Source organism: Artibeus jamaicensis, unplaced genomic scaffold (genome assembly GCF_021234435.1).
Source record: "Artibeus jamaicensis isolate MK-2021 breed Jamaican fruit bat unplaced genomic scaffold, CSHL_Jam_final contig_1998, whole genome shotgun sequence".
In the NCBI taxonomy this organism is placed as follows: domain Eukaryota; kingdom Metazoa; phylum Chordata; class Mammalia; order Chiroptera; family Phyllostomidae; genus Artibeus; species Artibeus jamaicensis.
The window spans coordinates 3,895,113-3,914,974 of NW_026521407.1; the positions used below are offsets into that span (position 1 = coordinate 3,895,113).

Here is a 19,862-nt window from a genome sequence, read left to right on the forward strand (position 1 = left end):
CTGCTCCTCGGACGGGTCTGTGGAAGGCGAGCCCTGAATTGCGGGGGGGATAGATTTAGCACTGCCCCCTACCTAGCCTCTGCCCAGTTTGGGGTGGTATGGGAGACCCCAGCCCCCTCATCCCCACGGCCTCTCCTCCTAAGCCACTAGCACAAAGCGACGCTTGACTAATGCCAGGCTCCTTGCTCCCGGGCGGGTCCCACCACGGCCGGAAGGAAAGAGGCGAGGGTGCACTGCCATCCCAGGTCTGGACAGCTTCTCCTGGCTCCTTCCTCCCGGCTCAGGGGCTCTTTTAGGCCCAGGGTGGTAGACTGCAGGTCTCCCTCGTAACCCCTGAGAGCCCAACCGGCACTCAGCTTTGGGGAAGTCGGGGGGTGGGGGGAAGCTTGGTGCTGCCCTCACTCTCTGCAGCGCTGCTGCCGCCAGTGCGCAAAGCAGGAATGTGAGCTCGGGTCCCCCAACCCCCATCCTGTACACCCCGTGGGTCTTTAGGAAGCTCCCCTCATCACACCCTCTCTCTGTCCCCTGCCCCTTCTTCCTTTCTCTCTGAGCTGCAGGCAGTGAGAGGTGGGGGCCTCAGAGGTCTAGACCTGCTGAATAGGCTCATCTTGGGCTCTGACTCTTTCCCCGCCTCCGCCCCCTGCCCCCAGGTCCCTTTCTCTGTGGCAGAGATGGCGATGGGGAGGGAACAAATGTCTCTGAAAAGGATGGGCCCTGGGCATTTCTTCTCTCCACCCTTAACTACCCACCTTCTCCATGAATGAGAAAAACCTCAGCCCCAGCCCCACCCCCTCCTTAGGGGTCCAGGGCAGGTGGAGAGATCTCTCCCATTTCCCTCCCCCTCCACAAAAACCTGACCTCTTGGCTAGCGTTTCCCCACCTGCCCTAACTCCGGGTGCTAGTGGGTGATCTGGACGGATTTCCTCCTGGAGGTGTTCTTGGAGGGGGCAAGTGGAGAGGGCTGGAATGAGAGGAGAGGTAGGAGCCCAGTGCTCATCTTCGGTGTGGGGGAGCAAGCTTTCCTCTGGGGTGGGAGTTGGGGTGTGGGGCATGGCATCACTAAGGTCTGGACAAGCCCCTGGGGCTGGACTGGCTGAGGACAGGCCGAGCACAATTTCCTGGCAAGGTGGCTTTGTAGATGTGCCCCCACCACGCCACTGCACCCAAGTGTTGAAAGGGAAACCTGTATTTTTACTGCCAGAGGGGCTCTGAACTGACTCTGGGCCTCAGTGTTCCCCTTGCTGTCTTTTTGGGTTTCTGAAAAGCTTCCCTGATTCCACAAGGTTCCTCTCTGTGCCCCTGAGCCTGAAGGACCTAAGGACACCTCCCCCCCCCCCCAACTCACTGAAGCTAGTTAGAGACTTCTTGGCATTCCTTTCAGGTCTCCTCCTCTCTTAGCTTCTTGAAGAGACCAGGTTTCCTAGAGAGGAGATCTAGACCTAGGTAGAAGGGTGTGTGTGTGTGTGTGTGTGTGTGTGTGTGTGTGTGTGTGTGTGTGTTGGGGAAGGAAGGAGGGCAGCAAAAAGAGGAGGGCCTTGGAAGTTCATGCCTTGGTACTGGGGAGACTTCCAGATAGTAAATGTGGAGTCAGAAGCCGCTCCCCCCACCCCCCCCCCACCGCCAGGTTACGGGGAAGTGTGGTGGACACTCCAGTCTGTGTTTCTTCAAGTGTGAGGGAGCGTGTCGCCCCTCCCTGGAAGGAGATCCTGAGCTTCCCCTCTCCGGCTGTTCTGTCACATCTGGAAGTTTGTGTAGGAGTTTCTCCAAGCTCGGAGCCCAGCACAGCTTTTTCTCATTTGGAAATCACAGGCTGGCATTTGGGATGCTGAGAGGGGGAGGGGGGCCAGAGGGGGAGAGGGGAGCCTGCCAGGAGTTGGGGGAGGAGTAGGGGAAGGCCTGAACGGGCAGGAACCCTAATGGCTTCCAGAAGTGAGTGTGCGTGTGCGTGCGTCTGCGTCACTGTGTGTGTCTGAGTGTGTGTGTCTGGAGAGGAGGGGTACCTGGAATTTCTGGAGCTTTCCTTGCCCCTGTCCCAGGGCCCCAAGTTTGCCTGCTTCTCCTGCCCAGGGAGGGACCGCCATTTTGGTCCTCAGAGGGAGCAGGAGAGGGGTGTTCTTTCTGCCTCCACACCACTGCCTTCCTCCGATTTTCGAACCCAGGGTTCCCCAGAGCGGGTTCTGGAGAGAAGGGCTGGGGCCGGGGAATTGAATCGGACTTGGGGGTGGGGGGCAGAGTACCCCCTGGCGCTCTTTCTGTCCCGGGCCCACTTTCCTTCCGAGCCACACACTCCACGGCACTTTCGGGGGACTCCCCATCACCCGTGGTGCCAGTTGGAGTCATTCCTGGGATCACCCCCACCACACACCCCTCACCCCTTGCCTGCTCCCGCCCCAGCTCTCACCCCACCCTGCCCGCCTCAGCCAGGATGGCGACAGACACAAATGCTCACACACGCAGACATACACACACACACAGTCACAGACATTTGAATCAGATTTCTGGCCTATTTCCTCTCCAAAGACTCCAGCAGGCCGGCTCTCTCGTGTCTCTGCCTCGCGTCTCTGTCTATGGGTGGGGCCGGCTGCCTTTCTTCAGGCTTCAGTTTTCAGTTCAGCTGGAAACCTCTCTCCCCACACACCCACACGCTGGAGCTGGTGGCAGGAGACCACTGGGAAACGGGCGTGTGGGAGTGGGGGATCGGCTAGGGAATCCCCCTTCTGCCTTTGCAGCAGGAGCCTCACTGTCGAGCCCTCGTAGCCCACCCCCAACTCGGGGAATGCTGGGTCCCGTAGACACCAGCCTCTCCACAGCGTGGGTGAGAACAGCACCCCACTTCCCGCCAACCACCAGGAGGCCAGGATTCCTGGGTCCAGGCCCCTTTCCTCCTCAGTGCTCCCGCCTTTCAGCTTTGCACGTTCCTAGCGGGGGACAGGGCAGCCGCAGGGCCTGCATCTCTTCTCGGTCTTGCCCGGAGTCGTGCCCCGGGGCCTCTGGAGGAGCCCCGGCCCTCCTCCCTCCTCTCCCACCTCCCTCGCCCCTACAGCTGCCAGGCTAGGCAAGGGCTCTAGATAAAGCCCCACAGAGAGGACACAGTTGTACAGATAACACGCTCTAGTTCTCACTCCTGGAGGGAGGAGGAGGAGGGATGGAAGCAGGGTCCCTTGCCCTGCCATTTCCTTTTTCTCTGCTTTTGATGGTGGGTTGTGTGGAAAAGAAAGATTCTCCCTCTCCTACCCACCTCCCCCCTTTGGGATCCACTCCAACCCGGACAGTCACCATAGCAACAGTAGACATGTGACTGCACAGGTCTCTCATAGTCACTATGGCAACCAGTGTCCCCCGTTCCCTTGGTTGCCATGGAGATTTGTCACATGTTCCCCCCCAACCTGATAACCTGTGGGTCTCCCCGCTTCTTCCCTGCTTGAGGACTAGACAGCAGCTTGAGTAAGGGGAGTTCATGTGTGAGGGGTCCTTTTAATTACCATGGCAACAAATCCACACCACCTGGTGACACATTCTCCTGTTGTTATGGCAACAGAGGAGCATCACAGTGACATTCAGCTACATTCCCAAGGAAACAAGTCCTACCCTGAGAAAGGTGAAAGACCCCCACCCCATTAATTATCTCTTAATGCAGACTGTCCCCAATTTTTCTGTGCCTTGGTGTATCCGCTGTCCATTTATGTTTACTTGTAGGGAAAGGAGAGAAGTAGTGAGAAGGCGGATGCAGCTGGGAGTAAGCTGAATTGCCAAAGGGGCCCTTGAGAAGCGGCTTCTGTGGTTAAGAGGTGGAGGTGGGGTTATTTGGGGGCAGGCTCTGGCTATAAGAGGCCCCAGTGTGAGCATCTGGGGACAGGAGGGACAGCTCCCCGATGGTATCACTTCTGCACCTCCTCCCTCTCACTCCTGCCTTGGTTATCAGTGTGAAGGTGAATAAGGCAGGAAAACAGAAATGAGGAGATACATTTGGCTTCTAGGCAGGGAGATTGATTGATTCATTGGTTGACTCATTACTTAATCAATTCATTCTTCCCATGTATCAATCACCTGCTATGTGCCAGCACTGCTCTGAGCTTTGCAGGGCATGTGAGGTATGTCAGAGCGCCCCTGCCTTGGCACAGGAGATGAGAGATGGGTGCGCAGAACGACAGGGAGGAGTCAGAGGGGTCGAACAGGTGTCCCAGGAGAACTCCCCGCCCTGCCCTGTATGGGGACAGCGGCCCACATGGGTCCCATCCCTGCAGAGGAGGGGAGGGGGGCTAGCTTGGGGAAAGTGGGCCAGTTCTTGAGAGTGGTTGCGTCCTGCCTTTTCCAGATGATGGCCCCAGGGGAGCTCTCCCCCGTCTCCCTTTTTCCGGGGTGACTCCTGGCTGACCCCCACTCTGGGGAGAGACCCACTGGGCTCTGACTCCACTCAGGAAAGCAGCTCCATGGAAACGGAGCACTCTTTATTCCCACTCCCATCTGCTTACCCCCAAAACCTAGAACTTTTTTTAAAACTTTTATTTTTGTGAGGAGGTGGAGGTTAGGGAAATTGCCTTGGGATGGTTGGGTATCCGATGGCGGGAAGTGACGTGAGTCTGAGGGAAAAGGGCCTGGGCAACAGAGGAGGAGGAGGAGGAAGGCTATGGATGGATTAAGGGAGTCACGGGCCCCGGGCGGGGGGACACGGTCTGAGGTTCGGGACAGACATGGGGTGTGGCTGGGGTCAGCGGGGAAGACAGGCGCTGGGTCCTTGGTCAAAGGCTTCTCACTCCAGAAGTGGGGTTACAACAGGAAGGGCCCTCTCCACCCCACTGTGTCTGGCGTGGCGAGCCACCTGTGAGCTGCCATGACACCCTCCCTCCCTCCATCCCATCCCTGAGGTCTTCTTTCCCCCGACCCCAGTTTCTGCTGCTTGGTCACTTAGCTCTGAGTCTGGTGCCCAGAACCTTCTAAGGTCCAGAGGCCATTTTGCACATTCTCCTGTTGATGGGCTGGAAGTGAGCCCCTTAATAAAGTCTGCTGTGTGGAAAGACTAGGGGTGTTGAAAGCCCCCTCTCGGCCGATCGCTGCAGAACAGAGTCTGTTTTAGTTGGTCTGGGCTGGGGCTTCACGGGAAGCCGCCAGCCGGTGTGAAGGTGGCCTGGTCTGTGAGTGCAGGGTACTGTCCGCTCTGCACAGGCTGGGGGCTCGTGTCTAACGACAGGGCGTGGTGTGTGGTGGGTTCTCCTTATTTAAATGTGTGACTGTCTAGAGGCCATCTGAGGTCTTGGAGAGGCCAGGGGGCTGGTGGTGGGAGAGGCGGCCGTGGGCTGCGCCGCTGTAGTGGAGCCGCGGACCCTCGCGTCTGCTTGTGCCTGTCTGCGCTCAGCCTGGCCATGGCCGCCCCTGTCCCGCGTGCCTGAGCATCAGTACAGAAGCAGCTCTTCCAGATCAGAGGCTTGGGAATCTGTTTCATTCCGGCTTCTCTTGTGACCTTCAGCACGTGCCTTCGGCTCTCTGAGCCTCAGTTTCCTTGGGTCTGGGGAAAATCAATCTACCCTAGATCCCTCACGGGGCTGTGGTGAGCACCCACTGCGGCGTGGTGTGAATGTGCTTGGTAAACTGTAAGGCAGACTCGCTCTGACTTCAGTTTTGTGTCGCACGTTCACATACATTATCTCCTTTGCTTCTCACATCTTCCCGGGGCGGTGGGGAGAACGGGATTCATATTCAGCAGCAAACTCTCAGTGTCTGGCATTTCCATAAGTGTGATCGATTTTATTCCCCAAATGCCTTGTGTAAATAGTCAGAGTATTTGTGGCTTTTCTTACTTTGCAGATGAGGAAGCTGGGTCTGGAGGGGTGAGATGACCAGGGTGGGGCAGGGTCAGGGCCTTCCCACGGCACCTGTCCGATGGGTTTGGGAGGTCAAGAAGCAGGAGGCACTGGGGTGGGGCGCGGGGGCGTGGGCTCAGCTCCAGCCCCAGCCAGCTGTTTCCTTGACCATCTATCTACCTGGTTTGAGCGGATCAGCATGTTGGTCATCCTTCTCAACTGTGTCACTCTGGGCATGTTCCGGCCATGTGAGGACATCGCCTGTGACTCCCAGCGCTGCCGGATCCTGCAGGTGAGTAGTGTGTGTGTGGCGGGGAGAAAGGAGGACGCTCCTGATCTTGATAACCCCGACCCCTTCTCTACAAGAGGCCCTGACCCCACTGGTGGGGTGGGGGTGGGGGTGGGGCACGTCCCCCCCACCCCCTTCTCAGTTTCAGCAGCCTCTCATCCCCACATCAGGCCTTTGATGACTTCATCTTTGCCTTCTTCGCTGTGGAGATGGTGGTGAAGATGGTGGCCTTGGGCATCTTTGGGAAAAAGTGTTACCTGGGAGACACTTGGAACCGGCTGGACTTTTTCATCGTTATTGCAGGGTGAGAGCCTGGGCTGGGGGTGGGCCAGAGAGGGATCAGATCAGTCCCTTCCCCAGGTCCAGAGTCCTAGGCCTGAGCCCCGCCCCCCAGCCCTCCTACAGCACCGTTTCTTTTGGCTCTCCAGTAAGGGTCTGAGGCTGTCCTGCCTGCAGCGCTCCGGCCTGTACTTCTCTGAATCCATGGCCTGTCCATCCACTCACTCCCTCTGCAGGGTCCCTGGGTGGAGGAGGGGGAGGAGTCGGAGGTTGTGCTGCCCCTCTGCAGCAGGATTCCTCATTGACCTCTTTTGACCCCCGCCACGGCCTCAGACTCAAAGGGCCTCCCTTTGGGCCCCTCCCCGCAGGATGCTGGAGTACTCGCTGGACCTGCAAAACGTGAGCTTCTCCGCTGTCAGGACAGTCCGTGTGCTGCGGCCGCTCAGGGCCATCAACCGGGTGCCCAGTGAGTGACCCCTCAGCCCTCAGCCCTCAGACCCTGGATGCAGAATCCCAAGAGGAAATATAGGAATCTCATGCCCCACCCCGACCTGACCACTCACAGGCCTCATCAGGACCCGGCTCAGCGGGGACTTGGGTTCACTGGAGCTCAATGGAGCCCCTACCCCTGGCTAGAGCACTGTACGAATTATCTGGAAAGACCCTCTCTCCTCGTTTTAACCTGATTTGGGGGAAGAGTCTCAGAAATGTCTCAGATGAGCCCTTCTTCAGCTAGATGACCACCTCCTCCCCTGGAATAGGGGTGGAAAGAATGAAGTAGAGAGGATGGCAGGCCAGGAGTGGGTGCAAGGTGCCATCGCCTTTTCTAGCCAGAACAGCCTCTCATGCAATCTGGTTCTCACTGGTGAGACCACACTGGCCACACGAAGCATGACGTCTCCGAAGACAAGGCCACTCTATGCCTCACCCTCCCACCTATATCCCCTTATTCATTCCCACCCCCTTCCAACCCGTTGCAGCAACTGACTGCCGGGACCATTATCTAAATTAAACCGCATTGGTTTCCCGAGCCAATGAAGCTTTGGCAGCTCTAGCTCCCCATACATCCTGCCCCCCACCCTTGCACAGGCCCCCTTTGCAGCTCCTCAACCTAGACAACTGCACCTGGTGTCTGCTGCAGTCCCAAGAGTGGGGTGGGGTGGGGGAGCAAGTTCATGGGTTCTGTGCCTGATGTAGCAGCAGCCCCCTTTGCTGTGTGTGTGTGTGAGTGAGAGAGAGAGAGAGAGAGATACAGCTGCCTCTGGGTGGGCAGAGCTGCTCAGTGTGTCCCCCAGGTGTGGGATGTGCTGGTGTTAACAGGCCCTCCAGAGGACACATGCCTTCGCCTCTTCTCCTGCCCCAGGTGATGCTGGCAGATTTATAGGCTTCTGTCTAACCGCCAGGGTTAATTCCCTTAATGCAAACCCTGAGGAATTGATCTCAGTTGGAGCACTGAGGAGCTGAAGGGGGCTGGGGCTGGAGGAAGGGGAGAGGGACTGACTTGAGAGCCCAGGGCTGCATGGGGCAGGAACAGGGCGGTTGCAGTCACCAAACTGATTAGCTGTCAATTAACTGCCACTTAGAAGCTTTTTCCCTGGATGGGCAGGGGGTGGTGAGCGGCACTTTAGGAGTCAAAACCAGCCATTAGGGACCTGTGAGTCTGACAGGGGCTTGATGGCCTGGGGCTGGTTCAGACCTGTGGACTGGTTGGTCCTAGACCTGGAGTGGTAAGGGGGGACAGCTTCTCTAACAGGACAAGTTGGGTGGCTGGGCAGGGGATGGCTTTCCCTGGAATGGGTGTTGTTCATTGATGGCCACCTGAGAAGTTAGCCTGTGTCCCCTCAGGTCCTGATGTGGGGATCTGGACCACGCAGAGAGTAGACCCAGGGCAGGAGCTGAGAACCATAGTGGAGCATAGGACATCTTGGCCTTACTAGGGGCCTGGATCTCAAATGAGATTCCTGCCTGCTAAGTCCCTCCTGGAGTTCTCTGCCTCAGTTTCCCCAATGACTGCGGAGGCAATAACTTAGAAAGGTCAGCTGACTGTGTCTGGTGAGAGCAGGAATAGGAGGGGAGTGTGTGTGTGTGTGTGTGTGTGGTGGGATTTGGGAGCAGAAAGCCCGGTAGCCTACAGTTAGCTGCTCTGTGATCCTGGACAAGTCACGTCACTTCTCTGTGCTTCAGTCCTCATCTGTAAACTGGGGGTGCCCCCTGTGCCGTGATGATGCTGGGTGGGGTGCAGTGCAGGAGGGTGCTTTGGAAACTGCAGTGACTCTGGTTCGCCCCTGGTGGGCTCAAAAGCTGGTTTGTGTGGGGGAGACGAGAGAGACTGCCGGAAGGGTTGGTGGCTGCAAAGGGCTGCCTGCGGAGTTCGAGGTGTCTGTTGGTCTGCCCTCCAGCGTGAGCCGGGTCGTCTTAGCCTCAGGGGCCCTCTCTGGTGGGCCCCTTCTGGGAGCTCTGGCAGGGCCAGGGTGGCCAGCCTGGCACCCCCAGTGTGGCCTCTGTCCCCCACAGGCATGCGCATCCTGGTCACCCTGCTGCTGGACACGCTGCCCATGCTGGGCAACGTCCTGCTGCTCTGCTTCTTCGTCTTCTTCATCTTCGGCATCGTGGGCGTCCAGCTGTGGGCAGGGCTGCTTCGGAACCGGTGCTTCCTGCCCGAGAACTTCAGCCTGTGAGTGTCGCTGTGGGTGACCTGGGAGTAGTCGTGAGGCTGGGAGTGCTTTCAGTCCCTGTTGCTGTTGACATATGTGTTCTCACGTGAATGGCATGTCTGGTTCTCAACCTTACACACTGAAGTCACTTGGGCAGCCTAAATTTCTGAGGCCTTGATCCCACCCCCACAGATTCTGATTTCATTGGTCTGGGGGTCAGCCTGGGCCTGGGGAGCTTTATAAGCCCCTCCGTGAGCCTGATGTCCAGCCCCATTGGACAACCACTAGTCCAGGATGTAACCTTCCAACATCCCGACTCTAGAGTTTCCCACTCAGTCCTCACACTCCCAGTCCACACTCACAAATCCCCTGGCCTGCCAGAAGCTTGCCCCGACTCTGTTCCCTTTCCGCTCACCCTGCGTGCCTCAGTGCTCTCATCCAGCTCTTCCTTCCCCGGCCTTCCCCTCAGAGAACCCACCCCCCGCCTCATCCTTGTCCCCTCCACAGCCCCCTGAGCGTGGACCTGGAGCGCTACTACCAGACAGAGAATGAGGACGAGAACCCCTTCATCTGCTCCCAGCCTCGGGAGAATGGCATGCGCTCCTGCAGGAGCGTGCCCACCCTGCGTGGGGAAGGGGGCGGCGGCCCACCCTGCGGCCTGGACTACGAGTCCTACAACAGCTCCAGCAATACCACCTGCGTCAACTGGAACCAGTACTACACCAACTGCTCTGCGGGGGAGCACAACCCCTTCAAGGGCGCCATCAACTTCGACAACATCGGCTATGCCTGGATCGCCATCTTCCAGGTGGGGCAGCCTGGGTGCCGGGAGATTCCCCAGGACAGGCTGGAGCGGTTGTTCTCAGGGTGGGGTGGGCTCAGGACCCCTGGAGGAGACTGCAGGATAATTTAGGGGGCCCAGAGTCAGCCTGCCCCTCTGCCACCTCCCTAGGTTATCACGCTGGAGGGCTGGGTCGACATCATGTACTTTGTGATGGATGCTCATTCCTTCTACAACTTCATCTACTTCATCCTGCTCATCATCGTGAGTAATTCCTCAGGCCCTTGAGGGGATGGGGGATTCTGGGGAAGTGGGTTGGGGAAGTCCAGAGAGGGGAAAGCTTGCTTCGGATAAAGTTCTAGCTCTCAGGATGAGTCCCATTAAGACACACACACACACACACACACACACACACACACACACACACACAGCAACTGTCAAGGGCACTCAGAAGGAAATACAAGGTCAAGGTTCAGCTTTATCACTTACCAGCACTTACAACCTTGGGCAAGTCATTCTCATGAGGCCCCCAGCCCCACCCTGGACCTCTGTTTCTTCATTAGCAAAATGGGTGCTTCTCACCCCAGGGTAACACCACCTCTAAAAGTGGCATAGAGTGGTCTTGTTTTTTACCAGGACTAGGAGAGCACTATTGGCACTTTGTTGGGGAGCAGGCAGGAGATGGGAAATATCCTGAAACATCCTGCGAGGCGTTGGTCCACCCCAGGTTCCCATCATTTGGTGTTGGGAAACACTGCGTGATCTCTTGTTCCTTCCAGCTCAGAAGTTCCAAGACGTAATGAGGACAGAAGACAGAGGCAAAAGTAGCAATATTTCATAGTTGAAATCACTACCATTCATAGTTTAACAGTTTCATTGCTACTACTTATAGCTAATATGTATTGAGCACCTACTATGCGCCAGCCCCTGTTCTCAGTGTTTTTTCTGTGCTGGTGCATTTACTCCTCACCACGATCTTGTTACCTTCTCCACTTGACAGACAAGGAGACCAGCATTTCCTCATTTGTCTCACCACATCATGGGCTTTGATTGTACTGTGGGTTAGTCTTGCTGGGTGCAGTGTTACTCCTGCTGTGTGCCATGACAGCTGCTGCCTGCCGAACCTTCGTAGTCCCTGGGGGCGGGTGGCAGGGCTTGGGGCCCCAGCTCTTAAACGAGAACTCCAGACTCCGGAGGGCTTGGTCACCAGGCTCACTAAGTGGCTGGAGCTGAGAACCCAACCCCAGGCTATGGGCTCCAAGCCCAGTCCTTTTTCCACGTCATCAAGAGGCCAGTGACAGAGCCAGACAGACGGACGGATACGGAGAGAAAGAGATTAAGATCTACTCAGGAGTTAGGTCAAGCTCCCGAGAGGGGGAGGCCAAGTAAGGCAGCTCCCTGGGTGAGTGAGGGAGGGTGGGTAGGCCCTGAGAAAGAACGAGTCCTCCCAGCCACCCCTGTCCTGCTTCTGCAGCACTCCCTGGTGGCAGAGTGGCCAGGCTGGGGGCCCGTTCCCACCCCCACCAGTACCGGAGGTGACAAAACCAGTGCTTCTAGGAAGGCTGGTTTTTTTCACTATGCTGCTGGGCTTGGGGGAGGGGCAGGAAGCAGACAGGGAGGTAAGGGGCCTGGTTTCCACCTTCCCACACACCCCCTGAAAAATCTCTCCAAAATGCTCTCTGGAATCACACTAGCGAAGCTAATTATCATAATTACTAGGACACAATCTAGAAAAAATTGCTTTGTCACCATAAATATTCATTTCCTTCATTCCGGATTATTGTCCAAGCAACAACTATCCCAGAATCCTGAGGAACCTGAGGCATGGAGATGGGGATGGGGAGGTGTGGGCAAGTCAGAGCGGCCGGCGGCTGGTCTGCCAGGCTCACGGGTCATCTCATCAGCCAAGTTAGGGGAGGGAAGAGGCATGCCGACATGAGGGTACTGAGGCCCCATAGTGAAGGGTTTCTCACTCAAGGTCACACTGTTAGAATTGGGACCGGAAGCAGGAGGCTGGTGAACGAGGCTTTTCGGCAGCGTCTCAAAGGGCTCCACCCAATGTGAAAACCTCGAGTCCCCGAGATTGCACTCATTTCTCCAGCCTTCTCTACTCTTACTGAGCGTTCAGAGCCTGTGGGTGGGCGTGTTTAGGAGCAGGGAGTCGAGGAGACCCCCTTGCAGGGTAGCATGGGGATCGACAGGGATGCCTTGGCATGCCGTAGAGCTCAGCTCGAGTCTCGCTTTGCCGTGCATTAGCTGAATGAACTTGGGCAAGCTCTTCAACCTCTCTGAGCCTCAATGTCCTCACCTGTTAGAGGAAGATAATAGAAGTATCACCTCTTGAGGTTGTCATGAGAATAAAATAAGATCATGCTTGGACGATTATAGAGCCCAGCCCCCGGCATAAAGGATGCACTTAACCCTCCGTGGCCGGCACTGTAATTCCCTTTTCTTCAGGACGTCTCCTCTCGCTGTCCCCACCCCAACAGGTGGGCTCCTTCTTCATGATCAACCTGTGCCTGGTGGTGATTGCCACACAGTTCTCAGAGACCAAGCAGCGGGAAAGCCAGCTGATGCGGGAGCAGCGCGTGCGATTCCTATCCAACGCCAGCACCCTGGCCAGCTTCTCGGAGCCAGGCAGCTGCTACGAAGAGCTGCTCAAGTACCTGGTGTACATCCTTCGTAAAGCAGCTCGCAGGCTGGCCCAGGTCTCCCGGGCGGTGGGCGTGCGGGCTGGGCTGCTAAGCAGTCCAGCAGCCCTGGGGGCCCAGGAGCCCCAGCCCAGTGGCAGCTGTTCGCGCTCCCACCGCCGCCCGTCCGTCCATCACCTGGTGCACCACCATCACCATCATCACCACCACTACCACCTGGGCAACGGGACACTGCGGGGACCCCGGGCCAGCCCGGAGATCCAAGACAGGGATGCCAACGGGTCCCGCCGGCTCATGCTGCCACCACCCTCGACACCCGCCCTCCCTGGGGGTTCTCCAGGGGGCACAGAGGCTGTGCACAGCTTCTACCATGCTGACTGCCACCTGGAGCCAGTCCGCTGCCAGGCGCCCCCTCCCCGGTCTCCATCTGAGGCATCGGGCAGGACTGTGAGCAGTGGAAAGGTGTACCCCACTGTGCACACCAGCCCTCCACCAGAGATGCTGAAGGAGAAGGCACTTGTGGAGGTGGCCCCCACCTCTGGACCCCCCACCCTCACCAGCCTCAATATCCCACCTGAGCGCTACAGCTCCATGCACAAGCTGCTGGAGACACAGAGTACAGGTGAGAACCTGGGAGGGGGCCTGTTGGTGCCTCTCGCCCCAGGGCCAGGTGGCGTCCCAGGAGGGACCAGGGTCTGCAGTCAGAAGGACTGGGCTCAGATCCCCCCTCTGCCACTCACCACCTTGGGACCTTCAGTCAGTCTTGTGGCTTCTTGGAGCCCTGATTTTCTCCCCTGTTAAAATGGGAATTAGAATTCCCACATTGTAAATAATGATAACCATAACGTAATAAGCACCTGCTACATGCTCTGCTCCGTGCTGTTTGCAATGATACCTAACGGTTGCTGACCAGTTGCTATGTGCCTGCCATGTGCTTTGCAGGCAGAATCCTTTGGGCTCCTCCAAACAGTTGAGGCTAATAAGCCTTCTTACTGATCCCATTTTTCTGATGAGAAAACAGCGGCTTAGAGAGCTCATATGACTTGTCCAAGGTCACGCCATTGGCGAGGGGTAGACCCAGAGCCATCAGGCTCTGAGACCCATGCTCTGTGGAGACCCCCTTGCTGCAAGGCTCAGAGGGGAGATGCTGTGTGAGGCCAGCTCCATGCCTCCCACTAAGCAGACTTGTGAGCATGAGTTTCCTTCCCTCCCCACAGGGACGTGGGGCCTGGTGCCGCAAGCCCTCAGGGGGCTGGTAGTCAGATGAGTAGAACACCCACTCTCAGAGGAAGTGAGGTGCTCGCTGCCTGTGGGTGTCCCCAGGCAGGCAGGGGGGCGGACCCGCTTTTACAGACAGACTCACTGTCGTCACAGCCCAGAGCCTGTGTTTCAGGAAGGATTTGGCACGTGGGAGAAGGTGTATTTGTGGGACGTTACGTGGGAACGTGGGTTGGGACAGGAAGGTGCTATCACAGAGCACAGTGTGAAGTGTTCTGGTGCCAGCTTTCCCACTACCCCGCCACGTGACAGGGGCCGGCTGCACGCACACACGCAGGCTTGTTTCAGCTCCCTCCTGTGTAAAAGGCAGGGCTGGGGCCATCACTGTCCGTGGGTTTTTGTGGACGCCCTCCTGTGTGCAGTTGGAAGGGGAAGCAGAGTTGGATGCCAGCAGCTGGGCCCCTCAGCTTGGTGCCTTTTTGTACCTGGCTTCTCCTGGGTGCTTTCCGAGGCTCCTTTCAGCTCTCATATTCGGTGACTGAAGCTGGATTTAAATGGACATGGAGATCTCAGGATGGGTCACTGTGCATGAGCATGCGCAGCCTGGGGTGTGTGCATGCATGCAAGAAGCTGTCCAGTGTGTGTGTGCTTGCACATGCCTGGTGTTCGTGTGTGTGTACACATGTGTGTTTGACATGTGTGGGCCCATGCATGCACACAGAAGTGATGCTCTTGTCTGGTGTATACTCATGCCCATGTGTACCCATGCCTGGTACGTGTGCATTCTCTGTGCACATGTGTTTGGCTGTACATAATGTATGGTATGCAAATAATATGTGTAATACACAGTACATGTGTTTGTGTACATACATTATCTACCTTGTGTACACGTATGTGCATCTGGGGGTGTATGTGAGCTCATGTGTGTGTGTCTTAAAGGTTCTTTGAAAAGTGCTGCTTGAGCAGTGGCCATGCAGGGCTGGCTTCCTGGGGATGGAGAGGTGATCTGGGTTCCTTACTGAAGGCTCCTGGACATAAAAGCTGCCCAGGACCTCAGAGGAGGTCAGGACTGCCCGCCCGACCCGAGGACAGCAGAGGCTGTCAGTAGGGTGCTCTTGGTGTCAGAGGACGATCTATCGTGTAGAACCGCCCACGCTGCAGGGCGTTCAGCACCCCTGCCCCACTAAGTGCCTCGCACCCCCATCATTTGGAATCACTCTACGTTCCCCCACTCATTTTACCCACCCTCAGAGGGAAGTGCGGCCCCAACTAAGGAACCCTGGAGCCTCTAACTTCTACCCTCCTGTCCCAGGCGCCTGCCAAAGCTCTTGCAAGATCTCCAGCCCTTGCTTGAAGGCAGACAGTGGAGCCTGTGGCCCGGACAGCTGCCCCTACTGTGCCCGGGCTGGGGCAGGGGAGGCGGAGCTCGCCGGCCACGAGATGCCCGACTCAGACAGCGAGGCGGTTTATGAGTTCACACAGGATGCCCAGCACGGTGACCTCCGAGACCCCCACAGGCGACGGCGACGGAGTCTGGGGCTGGACGGGGAGCCCAACTCTGCGCTGGCCTTCTGGAGGCTGGTCTGTGACACCTTCCGGAAGATTGTGGACAGCAAGTACTTCGGTCGGGGGATCATGATCGCCATCCTGGTCAACACGCTCAGCATGGGTATCGAGTACCACGAGCAGGTAGGGCAAGGGCTCAGTCCCCGGGGCCCTCTGCCTCCTCCCGTCCTATCCCTGGCTTTGGCTTCCTCTCCACGCTGCTGGCCTGCATGGCAGAGAGGACGGGAGGGAGATGCAGCAGCGCGTGAGCGCTTTCAGAGGGTGCAAACCAGTGAATGTCATGCGTCTCTGAGTGTGGAAGCTGTCCAAGGCAGGGGCAGTGCCTGAGCTGGGCATGCTCTGCTGGGAAAGGCTCCCCGGAGGAGTCCGGCTCTGAAGGATATGAATGAGCAACTTGCATCAGATGTGGGCAAGGCCTCTTTGGAGGAACAAGTCACTGGAAGAGATTTGGGTCTTTAGAGAAGATATGGGAGGGAGGGGAGGTGTTGGGAGATCCTTTACCATTCACCTGACTCCATAATTAGGGTCAGGATGGACTGGAGGCAGAAGGGGCCTGTGCAGGTAGGGGCGAAGAGTGGAGGGCTGGCGACTGCAGCTGGGTGCAGCTGGGTGCAGCCGGGTGCAGCCGAGGCTCTCCGCTCCTGGCCTGCGTGCTGCGAGCCTTGCTGTGAGCACGGCGCTGGGTGCATGAGAGTGCCTAGCATGGCGAGGGGACTTGAAACCATTGCGTTTGAGGAATTGTTCTAGGAACCAGGATGTTTAGTTGGAAGAAGGGGAGGCTCAGCAGGGGCTGGCGCACTGTCGTCAAATATTTGAAGGGTTCTCCTGTGGAAGAGGGAGCAGGCTTGTTTTGTGGGGTGATGGCGGCCAGCAGTGGGACCTGGGCTCAGGAGGGAAGCTGCCCTCACCCTCAGAGCTGTACAGGGTGGCCTGGGGGACCCACTGACCCCCACCCCTCACATTGACTGGGGGCGGTGGCAGGCACCATGGAGCTCCACAACCGAGTTTGACCACCCCCTCCATTGTCTTCCTTCTGGAAGACAGTCCTTCCCTGCAGCGTGGCCTTTCAGGTCGCCCCCTTGGCTGATTCTTGGAAAGGGAGGGGGGCAGCAGGCAGGTGCTGCCGTCCTTCCACAGGCCCTTCTGTGCTCTTCTCTCGCCTTCCTGGGGCTCAGGGCGGGAACTGGGTCACAAGAGCCTGACCTTTCCTGGCGTGACACCGAAGCTGCGGGCTTGCCCAGCTCCCCCGATTGTGGGTAGAGGCACGTCAAGGCCAGAGGAGTGGACGGGACACCTGAACAGTGGGGAGGAGTAGGGCAACTACAAGGGGATAGGACTGGCTTGCCAGTACCCGCAGGGAGGGAGGAAGTGGGGGCCTGGGTTGAGGCTTGGTCCTTACCAAGGGTGAGGCTGGGTTGAACATAGGTCCAAGCTGGGTCTGGGTGGATACGACATGTTCATTCCTCAGGGGATTGGAAGCCGGCTCCCTCCCCGCTCTGATCCCTGCCCACAGTGTTGTGAGCACGGGGCTCTTACCCCAGTTACCCTGTCCAGCCAGGTGTGCCCAACCCCCTGCCCCTCCCCATCACCGTGACACCATGCTGGCACCCCCTCCTCTTGCCTCAGCGCGCCCGCCCCGCCCGCCAGCCGTCTCTGCCGGATTCCCTCCCTGTGGAGGTGAGAGGCAGGAAGGTGGGCAGGAAGGATGCCAGCTGCAGTGCCAGCAGGTGGGGAGTATGACACTGTGATGGGCGTGTTGCGTCTGGGCGCCTGGGGCGCGGGGGTGGGGACGATTGCCCGCTCAGCCAGCCTCCCTGGGACAGGTGCTTTGCTGTTCCAGGCTGGTGGGGGCAGCGTTTTCTGCTGCCGGGACCCAGAGGGTAGCAACCCCTAATCTCCTTTTACCCTGGCTCCCTGAGCCTGAACCTCAGCCTCTTCTTCCTCATACCAGATCTGGCTGTTGTCAGTGCCTGTCCCTGAGGGTCACCCACTCAGTGTCTTTTAGGGGGGCCAGCGTGCCTATCAGTTTCTACCCAGCCGGATGCTCTTGGTAGAGGCTTTACACTAGAAAGAAGCTGAGTCACAGAAACAGAGGGCAGATGAAGCCACAGCAAGAGGGCTTTCAGTTAGACGTCAAGAAGGACATCCTCTAGGTGAGAAAGTAGAAGTGATCAGTCAGGGGTACCTCAACATCTCCTTGCCCGAGTGTTTGAGGAAAGCAGGGGATGGCCCACCAAACCCTCAGCGGCAAGGAGTCCCCACTCAGTGGTGGCACAGCGTCTGCCCCAGGGAGGGGTTTGTTCCAATACCTGGTTGCTGAGAGCCCCATAGGGTTGAGTGGGAGTCCCCAGCAGGCCAGGCAGATGACTGACTAATGCCCAGCAGGCCCAGGGACCGCGGGGGTGGTGAGAAGTCCCAGAAGCAGCTATGGTCCTGCACTTGCAGGCACTGCGGTGTGAACGTCCCGCCATCTGGGCCCCTAAGGCTGCTGGGAGGGGCAGAGGGGGGCAAGTAGGGGAGTGAAGAGGCACGGGGTGGGGGGAGATGGAGAGAGACAGAGATTTAGATAGAAAACACAGCAGAAGAGAAGGTGAAGGGGGAGACAGCCGAGGCCACAGAGGGCAAGCTGGAGCCCCGAGGGAGTGGGGCATGTATAACACCAGGAAGACAGAGACAAAAGGGACAGCGAGATAAGGGGGTGATAGAGACTCAGGAGGAGGAGACAGAAACAGAGGGAGGCACAGAGACTTGTGACAGAGACAAAGGCGTGGAGAGGAAGCTGAAGACAGAGACCGACCGGGGTGCAGATACGGACAGCTGACTGGGGCAGACGGGGCAGGCCCGGGAGGCAAGCTGAGAGGGAGCCCACAGACCGAGGGAGGAGGATGAGGAGCCAGTTGAGGGAGACAGCTGAGAGAGACAGCAGGCAGAGTGCGGCAGATGCTGACAGAGGCTCGTGGCTTTCCTGCAGAGCCTTTAATGAGGCAATTGTGTCCATTGATCTGGGTATCGATCAGAATGGGGGCACTGGAGAGGCTGTTATGGGGCTTCCCTGGGGGAGGAGCCAGCTCTCTTCCCTCCCAGGTGCTGCTGCCCTCTCACGACTGTCCTCTTCACCGTCACCTACCCTACCCATTGTTCAGTTTTCCTCCTGGGGATGGTGATGCCCTTTCTGCCTGTCTCTACCAACATCTTGGCAGAGGAAGCAGCCATGTTGTCATACCCATCCCCCCCAAGGGAGGCCCCGTGCTGTCCGCACTGTCCTTCTTTTCCATCCACTCAACCCACCAGCTGATTGGAGAACTGGCAGGACTGGTTTGTCCAGAGGGGGCTGGTGAGGATGATAAGGACATAGGACACTGAGGAGGGAGCAAGAATGTGATCTGATGGAGGGTGAGCATATGTGTGCCCCATCCACTAGGGGGCAGTATGTGGAGCAAGGAACTTCTGTGGATTTCCCATGCATCCATCCATCCATTGCACACACATTTCCTGTGTGTCAGGGTTGGGCCTAAGCATTGGCATACTAATAAATGGTTAACAACCAGCCCTTAAGAAAGAAAAAGGAAAAGAAATCCTGATTTGTAGTGTTCATAGCATTTGCCAATTACCATGGTGTAAATGCTTCCACCTCGGCTAATGTTAAGCTACCACTGTGATGTCACTGAGTGTGGATTGGGGAAGAGAGGTGCATGACTAGTTCCTTCCAGCTGGTGCAAGACAGCTCCGGCACACTGCGAGGCCTGAAGCACCTCCTCCTTTCAAAGGGTCACCAACAAGTAAATAGTCATGTTTGCTTGATTAGCACGAGCTTGGAGAGGGATGCACAGAGGTGCAACTGGTGACTCACGCTGGGGAAAGGATTCTGGGAGGGCCCCCGTGCAGGACATGACCTTGGAGCGGAGTTTGAAGGAAGAGTGAGTTGTAGTGGTGAAGAGGGAGGATTGGGGCACAGTGCTGGGGAGGGCCAGGGGCACCAGGCACCAAAACGGAGAGGTTTATAGGGAGTTCAAGGCACTGGGGCTGAAATGGGCAAATGATAAGAGATGAGTTTGGAGAAAACTCAGGGCCAGGTCCTGAGAGGCACAGATGGAGTTTGGATTTTATCCTGAAGGTGATGGGTTTCTAACACAGGGTTTTAGCAGGTCAGTGTGTGCGGAGGTTTGTGTTTGTGGAAGTCACGTGGGGAACAGAAGGGGGGGGACAGGAGGCCAACGAGAGGGCCAATGCGGTGGTCTGGGCAGTTCATCCATCTCTGTCCCTGGGGACAGAGAGGGGAGGGCTGGGAGATCAGCAGGTGGCTGAATCAACAACAGTTTGGTATTTGGGGAGACGAGACAGTGTGACTGGCACCCAGATTTCTGCTTGGGGTGGAAGCACTGGGGCTTGAGAAGACTTGGGCTGGAGGACAATGTGTACAAGATGCCCACAGGACATCCCCGTACCTATCCAGCAGGTGGCTAGAGCTCAGAAGAGAGGTGTCTCAGAACCTGCCTCTGCCTGGTTCTGCACTGGGGCAAGGCCACTCCAGGAGGCTGTGGGTGCCAAGGAGGTCTTGGGGACACAGGAGCTTCCTAATCCTCCTGGTTCCTGGCTCTGGATTGCTAAGGGCGGGGGCTAACCTCA

General features: G+C 57.5%; 1 protein-coding gene across 6 annotated transcripts in view; it reads left to right on the forward strand.

Annotated features, from left to right (window-relative positions):
- CACNA1G (calcium voltage-gated channel subunit alpha1 G) overlaps positions 1 to 19,862 on the forward strand; it is a 61,797-nt gene that overhangs the window by 1,477 nt on the left and 40,458 nt on the right. For 3 of the 6 annotated variants that reach the window (XM_037129643.2, XM_037129644.2, XM_037129645.2), the window contains exons 2-9: positions 5,979 to 6,090; positions 6,258 to 6,391; positions 6,735 to 6,832; positions 8,881 to 9,040; positions 9,528 to 9,828; positions 9,973 to 10,065; positions 12,291 to 13,074; positions 14,983 to 15,359. In XM_037129643.2, coding sequence (XP_036985538.2) covers positions 5,979 to 6,090; positions 6,258 to 6,391; positions 6,735 to 6,832; positions 8,881 to 9,040; positions 9,528 to 9,828; positions 9,973 to 10,065; positions 12,291 to 13,074; positions 14,983 to 15,359 — 2,059 coding nt within the window. Of the gene's footprint in view, positions 1 to 5,978; positions 6,091 to 6,257; positions 6,392 to 6,734; positions 6,833 to 8,880; positions 9,041 to 9,527; positions 9,829 to 9,972; positions 10,066 to 12,290; positions 13,075 to 14,982; positions 15,360 to 19,862 lie in introns of those variants that run through there. The other 3 variants (XM_053657254.1, XM_053657265.1, XM_053657261.1) reach the window with 1 other exon arrangement.